The sequence below is a fragment of the Diplotaxodon limnothrissa genome, linkage group LG7 (genome assembly GCF_057381915.1).
Source record: "Diplotaxodon limnothrissa isolate DT_005_m linkage group LG7, D_limnothrissa_male_GT1.1, whole genome shotgun sequence".
Taxonomy (NCBI): Eukaryota; Metazoa; Chordata; class Actinopteri; order Cichliformes; family Cichlidae; genus Diplotaxodon; species Diplotaxodon limnothrissa.
In genome coordinates, this window is record NC_140602.1 from 19231980 (window position 1) to 19245644 (window position 13665).

Here is a 13665-nt window from a genome sequence, read left to right on the forward strand (position 1 = left end):
TTGGTCTAAGAAGTACAAAGTCCTCAGTCCTTAGCTTAAGGCTTAAACAAGTGCAAATCTGTGATCACTGAATTGTGAAAGCATATTGGTACCCTATGCTATATGCTTTTTTTTAACACCATGACAAATGTTTTACTGAATAGAAAGAAATGATATTTTTAGGGCTGCTGATTTTTTAAAAAGCAATTGTTTATTAAGTAGGCCTACTATTGAACAATACGGGTCCAGGCAATAGATAGATCAGTACATTTGTGGAGTTTCCTTTCGCTGGTATTTTCCTTTACAGTTCCTATAAGTCTTATAAAAACAAGTGCAATGCAATCTAAAACAGGCAGCAGCACCAGGTGATGTGTTGTACTCCATAATAACAGCGGCACCGTGTCAGCTCTTTACTGTCACCTTGTGGAACTACGTGTAATTTTTCTTACACCTTTACACCTCTCCTCATGCCTTTACAACACCACACTGCTCACTTGAGTATTCATACACCTTCTCTACTAATAATACTGACTTCCACACTCCATGGTTATCTTATCTTTCACATTGTTTTCATTTCATGAGCTAAAGCCTCATTAATTTTAGTGCTTATTGCGACTCCATATGTAGAATAACCAGTCAAATATGGTTTAAGAGTTCTCTTTAAAATAAATCCTGTCTTTGCTGTAATATAAGAATAACCTTTTATATTTATTCAGCTTTTTTGTTTTGCTTGTTCCCATCTTGAAGTTATAATTCTGCTACCATTTCGCTCAAGAATAGTTTAATAAGAAGTCAGTTTCAGATTGATAGGACATTATTGTTAGACATAAAGAAGAGGGGGGCTTTTCTGTGTGACACTAACTTCATGTACAGGCTAAATAACGGCCATAGGTCGTTAGCTTTGTACCATTGCTGAAATTGCAGAAAAATTAGCTTTGAGCCCCAAATTGAAGAGGAGAAAAGATGAAGAAAAATAGTGGTTGTTCTAGTATGTAAGTTAACTGTTTATAAAATGTAAAAAACAATTAAGTAAAGTTTATGATTAGAGAAAGTTATAATAGCATTAGCTTATCTGGGCTAGCTGTCAGTGATAGTTAACAGATTAGCTACTAACTTAAAACTTGTGTTCATTATGCTTTGTTCCAGAACTTCTCTAACAAAGACATCCTCAGGATCAGGACTTTGTCAAGGCACTTTAACAGGCAATGGTTATAACCAAAAAGAAAACCCTGAGGAACAGAAAAGGAGAAATAAAGATCTTATTGGAAAAGTTCGGGTATTTAGCATTAGCTTAAAACTCTTTCTTCATGATGGTGATGCAGGTTCATATCTTAATATCTTAATTTATAGAGATTTCTCATGTAGCCACACATTGCTGGTAAGAAATTACTATTTTGCTATTTTTTTCTTGTTTTTTTGTTTTGTTTTGTTTTTTGTTGATGGGATAACTAAAAAAAAAAAAAAAATCAAGTTCGTTATCTTAAACTTTGACTCAAGATCAGTCAGCATTTTAAACATTCAATCAGTAAGTCAAAATTTTGGAATAGTAACCTAAAATTTTTACATTGTTTTCCCCCAGTGGAAGAACCAGGCTTCCACATTTGCTTTGCATATCTACTTGCCAAGCTGCAGTAAAACTTGCAAAAGAGGAACTATAAATGTAGAAACCATAATCATCACCTTCAAAGTAAAAGTTATGCCTTAGTGTTATTGTCAACACAGTTAAAAAGGTGCAGCTTTTACTTTGAAGGCAAACATTCTATAGTTTGTATGCATGTTAATAGTTTCTCTTCCACTTGATATTAAGTACCTAAGATTAAGTTTAGAGGGTTTATTCATGATACAAATTATATAGGTCATTTCCTTATTGATAGTGAAGGTAAAATATATAACCGACTATTAAACAAAGTGCAATACCTAACACATCTAAATAATAGAAGAAGAACATTCTGGAAAAGTTACAAATGAACTTTGGATAAAATTTGGTATTAGTTATGCTGAAATAAAGACGATTTAATAACTTTAATACTTAATAATAATTGCTGTAAAAGTAGAAAAAATTAACGTTTATCATCTTGTCTACATCTGCCACCTCTTCTTCGGGCTTGTAACCTCTCTTTTTTGCTGTTCACACTGCTCCTCTTCATCATTGTGCAGGTTTTCACCTTCTCAGGTCTGATCTTCATGCCTGAAACCCGTTTGACATGTCTGCTCTGTTGTGGATTTCACTCTTTATTTGCTCAGATTAGTTCCCCAAACTCTGGACTCTCTGCGCAGTTCAGCTATTGTTCTGAGCCTGAAGCACGAAGAAAGACAAATCTCCATTTTGATCCCTTTCATCTCTGACTGGGATTTAGGTTCTTGTCAAACCAGCCAACTCAAAGAAAACTAACCTCAAATTAGCTCTCTTTGGAACTGAAAACCTCAAAGTTCTCTCATCTTATGGTTAACAAACTGAGTTTTAACTAAAACTTCCTGGTTAAAGCTGGCAACCATGTGACTTTGACTCCGTGTCTTTGCAGGTGGTGGATGCTGATGGCAATGATGTCACTCCCCGCCCCCTGGTTTGCCCAGTGCCAGGTTTCCAAAAGTCTCTGGATGAACTCTTTTCCAGCATCCCTAAACTTTCCAGAAGGTACTAGATGGTCACATTGGATATAGTTTTGTAATATCTTTAATTTGTTGTCATTTTTACATTTATCTTTTCAATTCAGTTCAGTTTCAGATAGTTTCCTGAGTGATTTTGTTTTTCATTCTCTAATTATGATGAAGGTGGTATTTTCCATACGCAGATATTACATGATTAGAGTGGTTTAGAAAGTTAGCTTTTTATAGCACATGCAGTAAGACTTGTAGAAATCCCAGTCTCAACACACGTTTACATCAGTTCCTCCTCATGGTGATTCAGTAAATACTATCGTAGTTCTTATAAGACTTTAAACATTTAAAGAGATAGGAACATACAATTTTACGTGGTTGCATTTATGTGGGCTAAAAAATCACAATCCTTTTGACTTAATGTTTTTAAAAGTCTGTAGGATGATCCTTTGGGATTTGTTCCTAAATTAAACACATACTTCTACTAATAGATTTCTTAAAAAAAATACTTAAATTTTAAAAATAAACTGAACTTCTTGAAAGAACTTAATTGATGGATGGATAATGAAGCTGCTGATAGAAAAGTCAACAAGTAAATAATCAGAAGATCAATATGAATCATTAAAAACACAAATAAAACATTTGTGAACGTGACCGCCTTTTTTAGTAGTAAAAAGTATTTACCAGTTTAATCCAAACTATCAATGTGCCATTCATCAATTAGAATTATTATTAAGTGTTAGTGGTCAAATAAATACAAGTACCAGTACTTTAGAATCTAAAACCAAAGACAGTTTAAGTCACTTTTACCTTTTAATTTAGTTCAAGACAACTATAATAACCTTGCCCATCTGTGTAAACTTGCTTTTTTTACTCTTGCACTCTTATGAATCCACTTTGTTTTCATGTTATTTGTTGTTATGGAAATAAAGTTAATTATCAAAAGGCAGATCTGGAGGTAATTTCAGTGAGTGGCAAAGTTAGTAAGCGGCTCAGTGATGGTGACAATGGAAATTATACAGAGTACAAGCGTACATAGATACTAAATATGTATGTTTGTGTGTCTCATTAGCAGCCATACCATGTGTCCTACCCAAGACTCATTGAATGCGGAGATTGAGGATATTTTTCTTGGACCGACACATCCACCTCCACGTGATTACTCTTGTTTTTTGTTTTTAAATATATTCTCTCCTTATGTTTATTGTTGTAGGGATTTTGTCTTTCTGGTACTAATATTGCCCTTTTGTTTAAAAATTGCATTAACATTGTAGTTCTCAAATCATAAATTCTTCTATATTCAACACAGTACACTTAAAATTATTCCACATCGTCTTTTTGCCGTTTATTTGAATTAGGCTTTTTCGTTTGTTTTGTCATGTGTCAGAGTTGTTGAAAAAAGGAGATGATGCAGAACAGCATGCAAGGGAGAAGATGGTGGGTGAATGTGATTACATTTCGCTTACTGAAACCGAAACCATTACGTTCCTGGACATACCCCCCACCATAACCTCAGTGGTCGATGATGACGCAGAAGCAGCAATGTGAGTGGAGGGTAAAAACACTAAATAACATTCATCACAAGTTGTGTTAATTGAATATTTTTACATTTTGATGAATTTTTAGCTCATCCAGCCAGAGGTCTGATGAGGCTGTCCATCATCACCTGTCAACAGTTCACTAGAATTGTTATTTCTCCTACATTATTGGTTGTAATTTAACAAACATAAGCATACACAGTGATCACCTAATGGTTCTTCACCAAAATAGTTCTGAAGGTCAAGGTCACATTTGTTCTTTGTCTGGTTATCATAAAATAAGAAAATTATGATTGTTCTGTCTCTCACTCTCCCTACCTGACAGATGAGAAAATCTAACACAACTTCTGACATGCACAGAAACCGGCACTTTATGTATTTCACTGAAGAAAGCCTTTCACATGCAATATGCGTGAAGATGCAAATGGTAAATGGCCTGCATTTGTATAGCGCTTTACTCAGTGCCTAAGGACCCCAAACCGCTTTACACTACATTCAGTCATTCACCCATTCACACACACATTCACACACTGGCAATGGCAAGCTAGTTTGTAGCCACAGCCACCCTGGGGCGCACTGACAGAGGCGAGGCTGCCGGACACTGGCGCCAACGGGCCCTCTGACCACCACCAAATATGCTAGCCTTCAGTTAAAAAAATATTTTGTCTCTCCTCCCGTGCAGACAGAGAAACCTCAGCTATGCTGAGCTTTGCAAGAGCAGAACGTGTAGTGATAAGTACATCGACAGATCGATGCAGACATTAAACGGAGCCCTTAAAAACAAACTGATCCAGAGTGAGAAGACTGGTACTGCTGGAAAGGGTAAGACGAGTGAGAATGAAACACCTCACACTTGATTAACTCAACAATTAGTGGTTATCAAATCAAAAAATAAATAAATAACGCACTATTTTTTCTCTCATATTTAAAGGTATGGTGGCTACAAACTGGGACATTTATGACTCTTTTTACAAGCAAAATGAAACGTTTGAAGGTGATGAAGCTGATCACGAGGAGAAATCAGTGAGCAGCAAGAGCAACACCACTTACATAGGTAACTCCATCTTCAGCTGGTACTTCAGTTCTTTCAACTTCTAAGAATAAATACGTGTTTGTTCGTCATATAATAACCACACTTTTGATGGTCTTTCCTATTTCTGTTTATTCTAAATAATTTTGTCGAAAATAAACATTTCTAATTTTCTCATTGACCATTTTCTCAGACAGCACCATCAGCTCGCTGTCAGAAATGGAAATTTGTGGAAGCATTTTAAATCCTGAGCCAGAACCAAAGAAAGAAATTCTTCTGCCAGAGTTATTAACAAACATCTCACGTTTTATGGAAAGGACGGTTGTATTGAACGCCTTTCAGGCCAAGTTAGCTGCTTATAGACAGCCGCCAGTATCTGAAGGTAAACTCTCCATTTTCTCCTACTTATCATATTCAGGGTCTTGAGGGAGGGTAGCATATCCCAGCTATTACAGGGTAGGCAGAGTACAACATGGACAGATCACCAGTCTTTTGCAAGGCTTTCTGTTTAATTCTAGACCAGGCACACATTCTTTGGCGCAGCATCTAACATAAAACTTTGAAAAAAAAAGTGTGTTATGCTGTGGTGACAAGAAAGTAGTCAAAAGTATCATTCATGATGTCTCTTTCCGCCAGCTTTTTTCTTTGCTATCACTCTACACTGACAACCAGGGCCATGTGTATGAGAGGGTATAATAAGGTTATCCCCTCCAAGAGTAGAAAGTACTGAAAAACCTGCTGAACATTAGAAAGGCTTTGTTTTTCAGACAGGGAGGCTATGTCCATATTTTATATACAGCCTTTAGAAAACCATAGCATATTTACATTAATACTGTATTAAGTGTATTATTGATTGTGTAAGGCTCTGACAGCATGATGAAGCATGGAAAACACAGTGAGGAGAGTTTAGATCCTACTCTGGAACTTCTCTGGGCATTCACTTGTCAGCGCACCAGAGGATACTGCATTACCAGCATGGCCTGGAACAGGCACAACCCGGTAACAAAAGAAAAACAAAACAAAGACTAAAATATTTTTTGTCATGAGTCTCATTATCATTTGTGTCATTTTTGTCTGTAAGCAACATTTGATACACATTTTTCCTGTGTGTAGACTTTGTGAAGCATTTTAGACACGATAAAGCTTCATTAATGATTATAGATGAAGCAGAAGTGCAAAGCATTGCCCTTTTTCTGGTTCTACCAATATTAATCTTTGTTTACAATACTTCATTTAAACTGCTGCTTTTGTTGTGCACTGTAAGGATATCCTGGCAGTAGGATATGCAGACTTTGACTCCAGGTGCCTGAAACCAGGTCTGATCTGCTGCTGGACCATCAAAAACATCATGGTATATTTAGACATTACTGTATTTTTGTTGTTTGTTGTTTATTCCTGCTATCATTTTTTTTATCTCAGTTTGCCCATATTACAAGGGTTGGGTGGGCTGGCTAATCAGAAGATTTTAAAAAAAATTGCCTTTGTTCAGCTAATCACTTCTAACATCCTGGATGTGCCTCAAGAGACTCCCACACCACATGCTTTTTATCTTAATATGATCAGAGGTACAAAAACACCAACAACACACACAGTCTCTGGACTGTATGGACGTCAGAAAGGTTTCTGTGTTAGGAAAGCAGCTGGTCCAGATGGTGTCCCAGGGTGTGTACTTCATGCATGTGCTGATCAGCTGCTGGAGGGTCTCATAAGCATTTTGAACCTTTCCTTACCGACTCCTGTTATCCCTGTGTGGCTCAAAACCACTACTATTATGCTTCTCCCTAAAGAGCAGAATATAGGGGGTTGCCATATATTGTGACCACTGCTCGATTGCACTCAAGCCTCTCAGTTCCTTGTGCTTCAAGAGGCTGATCCTAGCACATATCAGAAAGCAGCATCCTGCCATACTTTTAATCCCAGCTTTTGTTGTTGCTCTTTTAACCATAGTATCCTGGTTAAAACTGTGTCCTTTGTGCAGTGGCCAGAACGTGTCTTTGACTGTCACAGCAGTGTGACATCCCTGGATTTCTCAACTAACGACCAGCTTGCCGTGGGAATGTATGACGGCACTGTAGCTATTTACAACATCTGTATTCAAGACAGCAGTGTTGCATGTGTTGCTAGCAGCAGGTGAGCACTGTATAGTGTATATGTGTGTTAGCATAAAATAAGCATATACATAACATGTCAAGATTTAAAAAACACTAAAAATAATCTGATTGCTTCTCTGATCTTTCTGTTTTTAGTAAATCCTCCAGGAGGCATCTTCACCCAGTGTGGCAGGTCACCTGGACTCCACAAAGGTTATCACTGGAAGATGTTCTCGTATCAGTGTCATCAGATGGCAGGATTGCCAAGTGGTCAATCAGCAGCCATAATCTTGACTGCACAGGTACTGCAGTCTTCCCCTAGCTATTGTTCCCACTGTGCACTTACAGTTTTACCTCATAGCTGCACTAATTTCATAACACGCCTGGATCATGTATGGAGCGGATTCACAGCATAATGCAACTTTTTGGTGCCTATACCAACAAACTATTACACGACTAACACAGATAACCATTAATGCTCACATTCTAATTAACATTTCTGGGAAACTAAAGACATAAAACTAAGTGTAAATAGTCATTTTTTCTTTGGCAGGTTTCTAAGTGAGTGAGAGTGGAGGACATACAGCGAATATAATATAGCAGTAATAAAACAAATCCTGGTTAATTATTTTATATTTTATGGAGCTTCTGTAAAGTGTTACAATGGAGAACAACAGTAACATTTCAAATATCTGAATGGTCTATAAAAATATTTGTTCTTAGACCTGATGTGGTTTAGGAGCAATAAAGAGTGTAAGGAGGCTGCAGAGAACCTGAAGAAGAAAAAAATGGTGCTGTCCAAACCTACTGCTGTTTGTGTTGACTTCCATCCAATGGTAAGAAATTTAAGTCAGCCAAATACTTTAGCCAAAAAAAGCCTTGTCAGTAATCAAAGTGTGAAAATGTCTTTTTTGTGTGTTTTCTAATTTCTCGTCCATGTTGCATTCCTCCTGCAGGACTTTGGTATTTATCTGGTTGGCACACAGGAGGGCCTTATCCACAAGTCTTCCTTTTCTGAAGGTCACAGCTTTCTGGCCACTTACAAAAAGCACATTGTAAGTGCTTGAGGGTAAACAATGTGACTGAGTCATATTTAAAATGCTGTTTAAGTTAAGGCGATAAAGACAAAAGACTAGGGATGCTACAGCATGAAGATAGTGAGCTTACTTTGGATTTCCAACCAGTGGATCAGTTTACATCAGCTGATAGGGTTATTCTGGCCTAGTGATCTTTTTAAATACAAGAACTACTAGTTAACTGAATTAACAGTAAAGAAAAGTCAAAGACAAATGGTGGCGGCTTCTTATTACTGACCTGGTTTAGCCTTGTGTGCCGATGTTGCCATTCACTGTTGTTATCCCCTACTATTTACTCTAGTTGCTGTCATCAGACATCATCTAATGAAAGCAAAGACAGAATATTTTTTTAGTGGAAATGGCATCACCCACTGGTAAACCTTGCCAACATTTTGTCTATTTGGACCCAGAAGTTGAGATCTGGATGCAATAAGTGAATGGCTCATCCTCACATGGACATGCAAGTGAGGATGGACAGGTGGCCATATGTAGACGCAAGTCAGAATTTAATTTCAGCAATAAAAAAACGCATCACATAGCCACAAATAACTGCTAGTTGGTGCTAAATAATGTACAAATAGATTCATATTTGTGAAAACTGAACACAAAATGAACACAGATTCCTTGGATGGGCTGTTAGGGCCATTTATCACTCACCAAGCCATGTTATCTGTCAGCTGATTGCATTCAAAATAGTATATAAAATATATATAAATAAAGTATATAAAACAGAATTATTGTAGGCATTTGCATCCATATAAAAGTGACAACAATAAAAAAAAAACAGCAGCACAAACAGTACTGTCTTCTGTGATGCGGTGTGTCACTTTACTGCCCATTTGATTTATTACTACATTTATAATATTTATTCAAAAATGAAAGATAGAGGCAGGTTTCTCTTCATGTCTAATCTTGCTCTCTCAGGGATCTGTGAACCACATTGAATGGTCACCATTCAGCCCCGATGTGTTTTTGAGCTGCTCCCGTGACGAGACTGTCCAGATGTGGAAGCAGGGCCGCCCTGTGATGACGTTCAAGTCCATTCACCAAGGCCCCGTGTTCTTTGTTAAGTGGTCCCCAAACTGCTCCACGTTGTTTGGAGTAGTTAAGGAAGACCAGGTGGAGCTCTGGGACCTGATTTTGAGCATGTGAGTCCATCGGATTGAGATCTCAGTCTGCTTTGAGGTTTTTTTAATTTACCTATTGTTTTCACCTGATTTGAAGTGTAAGTCAGAGATATGTGTTCACTAAAAGCATAAACATTTCTTTGCAGCCTGTTTCCAACCATTGTGCACCATGCTGAGCCTGGTGTGAGGCTGACATCCTTGCTGTTTGCCAGAGGGACAGACTGTGTCCTTGTAGGGGACAGTAAAGGTCAAGTGACAGTCTACAAGCTCAGGAACTTCAGAGTGTGCAAAAGCACGCAGGTAAAACTCTTGTACATGAAATAGATAAGAACTACCGTGTAATAATAAGTTCAAAACATTGAGCTTGTGTATTTTTCATGTTTTTTATACTGAGAATGCAAACTCAGCCATACAGTGAATAGTAAGTCTTGCCTAGAAGATATAACAGGTATACATTTAGGAAGAAACATCAGTGAAAAAAGGAGAGAGCACATGTTACTGTAGTGTAAACACATAAGAACTTGTAGAGAAGTCAGACTGAGGTTTTTTTCTTTCAGGTGGACACTCTGGATGAAATCATCCAACATGCCACTTCCAGATATTTCTAAGTTTTTGTTCAGAAGTTTCATTGCCTTTTGACTTTTATGTGTTGTACCCTGCGATAAATAAAGTTGTGGATCTTTGAATTGTACTTCTTTTTCATTTTTAACTGAATGTGATAAGCAAAAAGATGACGGGGAAACCTCACTTTCAATGTGTCTTACAAGTCATTAACCAGCAAGCACATCCTGGATAATCCTGGATGATCCTGGTTCCTGGATAATTGTTTCTCTAATAATTACTATAATATATAAAATAAACTTCATGTTGATTTCAGCATGGCCTGAAACTAGTGACAGAGCCCCTAAAGTCATCAGGAAGGTGCTTATTGAGGTTGTCACAGTATCAGAAAAATTAGGGCAAGTTTCACTCGGATGCCTCTTTGAAACAAGTGGTATCGCCCCCTGATGGCCATTAAAGGGAGGCTTAAGCTCCCAGGCCTCTAATGTAAAGACATTAGAGGTCTGGAAGCTACTATATGTCCATCTTCTATATACAGTCTATGGAAGGAGCATAAGCCTTTCCTAAAATTTTGTTCAATATAAAATTCAACATAAAAGCTGAATATAATACAAGAAAGTACCACTATTAAACAAAATAGTTTAAAACATCATCAGAATATTTTTAATGAGTGTTGTTTCATTATATCTAACCATGAAATGTTAGAGGCGGAAACTGAACCACTTCCTCTTTGTTATTGTATTTGGCCTGTATGAGCTGGGGCTAAGATTTCAGACACAGCAACTGTTCCCAGCAGGCCAAAGACTGAAAGATGTAACTGACAGACGAGGAAGATCTGTTATATTTTTACCCCACTGTGATCTGTGGCCGTAAGGTCACATATCCTCACATCATGTTGCTTAAGTCAGCTCCTCTCTACTTATATTAAAACAGTGAGTAACTACAGGGAGCTGAAGAATTAATCCCATAATGATAGGTCACAGACAGAGCCTGTGATTCTGGACGAGATAGAAGCATGAAAGACTGTGGAAAATGGCAGAAGGCTTTTGTTTGTGGAGGGAAAAAGGATTTGAGCTTGCATTGTGGCACAGCAGGAAGTGAACCTGGATTTGAAAGTAATGTGACCATGTTGCTTTCTGACGGCAGACAGATTGAAACTCACTGTGGGCATCTTTTTACTCAGTTTACGTGCCTCCGAACCTTTTATAGATACTGTGCAAAGTATCATTTAAGTTTGCTTTTCTTTCTAAAATATTTTTGTGTTGTAATTAGGATTTACTTATATTACCTATTTTTTTCTTTTAACAATAAAAACAGAAATAATTGTAATTTCATTCAATCTAAATGGGAGGCAAAGATAAAAGCAGTTTGATGGCAAGAAGAACAGTTACATATTGATAAGTCCTGAAGAAACATAGCAGCCTATCACATGCAATGTTTTGTGACATTAGCAAACTGTAAGGTGCACCATACAGTCACCGACCACTGCATTAGGTACACTTCTTCAGTTGCTCATTGACACAAATATCTAATCAGCCAATTACATGATAACAACTCAGTGTATTTAGACGCGTTAAAGACATCCTGTTGAAGTTGAAGCATCAGAATTGGAAAGAAAGGTGATTTAAGTGACTTTGAACTTCTCATAGTTGTTCACGGCAGAAGGACTTGTGTTTCAGAAGGCTCTGAGTATTTCAGAAGCTGAAGCTGACCAACTAGGATTTTTCCACACATTCGTCTATAGCAGGGGTCTCCAATTTAAATGAGTTGTGGGCCACTGCTGGCACTGTCATCTCACTGAAGGGCCACTTTAGTGTTCAAATAGTACAAAAACAAACAAACAAACAAGAAAACACCCACAAACATTTCCAAAAGTTTAGTGTTTTGTTTGTTTGTTTGTTTTGGGGGTTTTTATGTTCAATATAATTACTTTTTCTGGGATTAATTAAGTATTCCGATTGAATCTGATTAATAAATGTCACATTGGGTGGCATTTTAAACTATTATCCTGGTTTTGACTTTAAAGACTTCTTTTGATATAATAGCACAAAAACAAACAAACAAGAAAACACCCACATATATTTCCCAAAATGTAGTGGTTTTTTGTTTGTTTGTTTTTTTTGGGGGGGGGGTTACACTTTTTTTTTTACATGAGCTCGACAAAATGAGCCAGAAGATTGGAAAAATGTTGCTTTGTCTGACGAGTCCCCATTTCTGCTGTCACATTCAGATGGTTAGGGTCAGAACAACATGAAAGCAAGGAGCCATCGTGTCTTGTATCGGCAGTTAAGGCTGCTGCTGGTTGTGTTATGGTGTGTCATATTCTCTTGCCACACTTTGGGCCTCTTAGTATCAGCTGAACATCATCATCAAGCATCACAATTTAGTGGTGGGCGTTATGGACGGCCTTTGGGGGTCCAGAACTGTCCAAGAAGATCACTGTGCCCACTAATCAGAATTTTAAGCATGACCCTACCGGAAGTAGTGATGAGCACATTCTGCGCTCACAACGGTCAACGGCCCCGGTGTTTGGTGAGTTCATCAATCCACGAGAGAAAGTGTCTCTGTTTCCTGCTGTAAGATATGTGTTTTTGCACGTTTACTGCTGTGGCTACAGTGCACTATCCATGTATGAGTGTATCACTGTATGATGCATGGTGTGGCTTGAAGTGGCTAGTTTGTCCTTCGGTTTGTTGTGTAGCCTGTAAAGGTGGTCCACTGTATGCTTAGTACGCCTTTAGCACCGAGTCCTGTACTAATGTGTAAAATGTAAATTTAACGGCTCTTACATGCATTTTAGTTATAACCTCTGTGTGTTTTTTTACAGCATCTCTGGCTGTGTATTATTTTATGGCACAGCCAGTTTTAAATTGAACTCTATTTTCTTCGGCAATATTGCCTACATTGATCGTTGCGCCATTGCGCCTATGACACGTTGCACAACGGCGCCGTGGCTTAGTTGGTTAAAGCGCCTGTCTAGTAAACAGGAGATCCTGGGTTCGAATCCCAGCGGTGCCTTTTCGGCGCGCCAGGAGAAAGCTTCATGCTGCAGTCGTGTCATTAAAGCACCTCTTTGTTAACAAACACAGAGGGTTGATGTCAGGGAACATGGAGAGCTTATGAAACAGTTTAATTCACCAGAATACCAAATCATGTGATTATAGCTGATTTTGGAAAATATTAACATTCCCACAAATCATCTGTAGGTCCATAAAAAGAAGAAATATCCAATGACTGTTGATGTCAGAGGTCAAAGGAGAATGGCCAACTGCTTTGAGCTGATAGGTAGGCAAGAGTAATTTACTACTCACTACAATCAAGACATGCAGAAGAGTATCTCTGAACACACAACATGTTGAACCTTGAAGCAGATGAGCTACACCAGCTGAAGATCACTACCGGTGCCACTCCTGTCAGCGGAGTGTAGGAAACTGAGGCTAAAATTCCCATAAGCTCACTGTGATTGAGCGACAGGAGACTGACAAAATGTTATGGCTCAGGTTGATGGTGATGGTGTAACAGTAGGGGATATTTTCCTAGAGCACTTTGGGCCACTTCGTACCAACCATGCTTTACTGTAATGTCAGCATACTTGAATATTGTTCCCGACTTGATCCCTCATAAAGGGATGGACCTGGCTGAAATAATCTCAAACTGATTTCCTGA

General features: G+C 38.0%; 1 protein-coding gene and 1 non-coding gene across 2 annotated transcripts; both read left to right on the forward strand.

Annotated features, from left to right (window-relative positions):
• Window positions 1–942: 942 nt before the first annotated feature.
• On the forward strand, window positions 943–10046 carry LOC146628180 (dynein axonemal intermediate chain 4-like). Its single transcript, XM_085357635.1, has 17 exons — window positions 943–971; window positions 1126–1357; window positions 2502–2614; window positions 3650–3732; window positions 3965–4121; window positions 4798–4946; window positions 5047–5169; window positions 5339–5527; window positions 6008–6144; window positions 6410–6496; window positions 7124–7275; window positions 7392–7537; window positions 7959–8071; window positions 8192–8290; window positions 9236–9459; window positions 9585–9738; window positions 9996–10046. The coding sequence occupies exons 1-17, from the start codon at window positions 943–945 to the stop codon at window positions 10044–10046; spliced, it is 2238 nt and encodes a 745-aa protein (XP_085213761.1).
• Window positions 10047–12943: 2897 nt separating this feature from the next.
• Window positions 12944–13017, forward strand: trnat-agu (transfer RNA threonine (anticodon AGU)). Its single transcript has one exon. It is a non-coding gene; the product is annotated as a tRNA-Thr (tRNA).
• The last annotated feature ends 648 nt before the right edge of the window (window positions 13018–13665 follow it).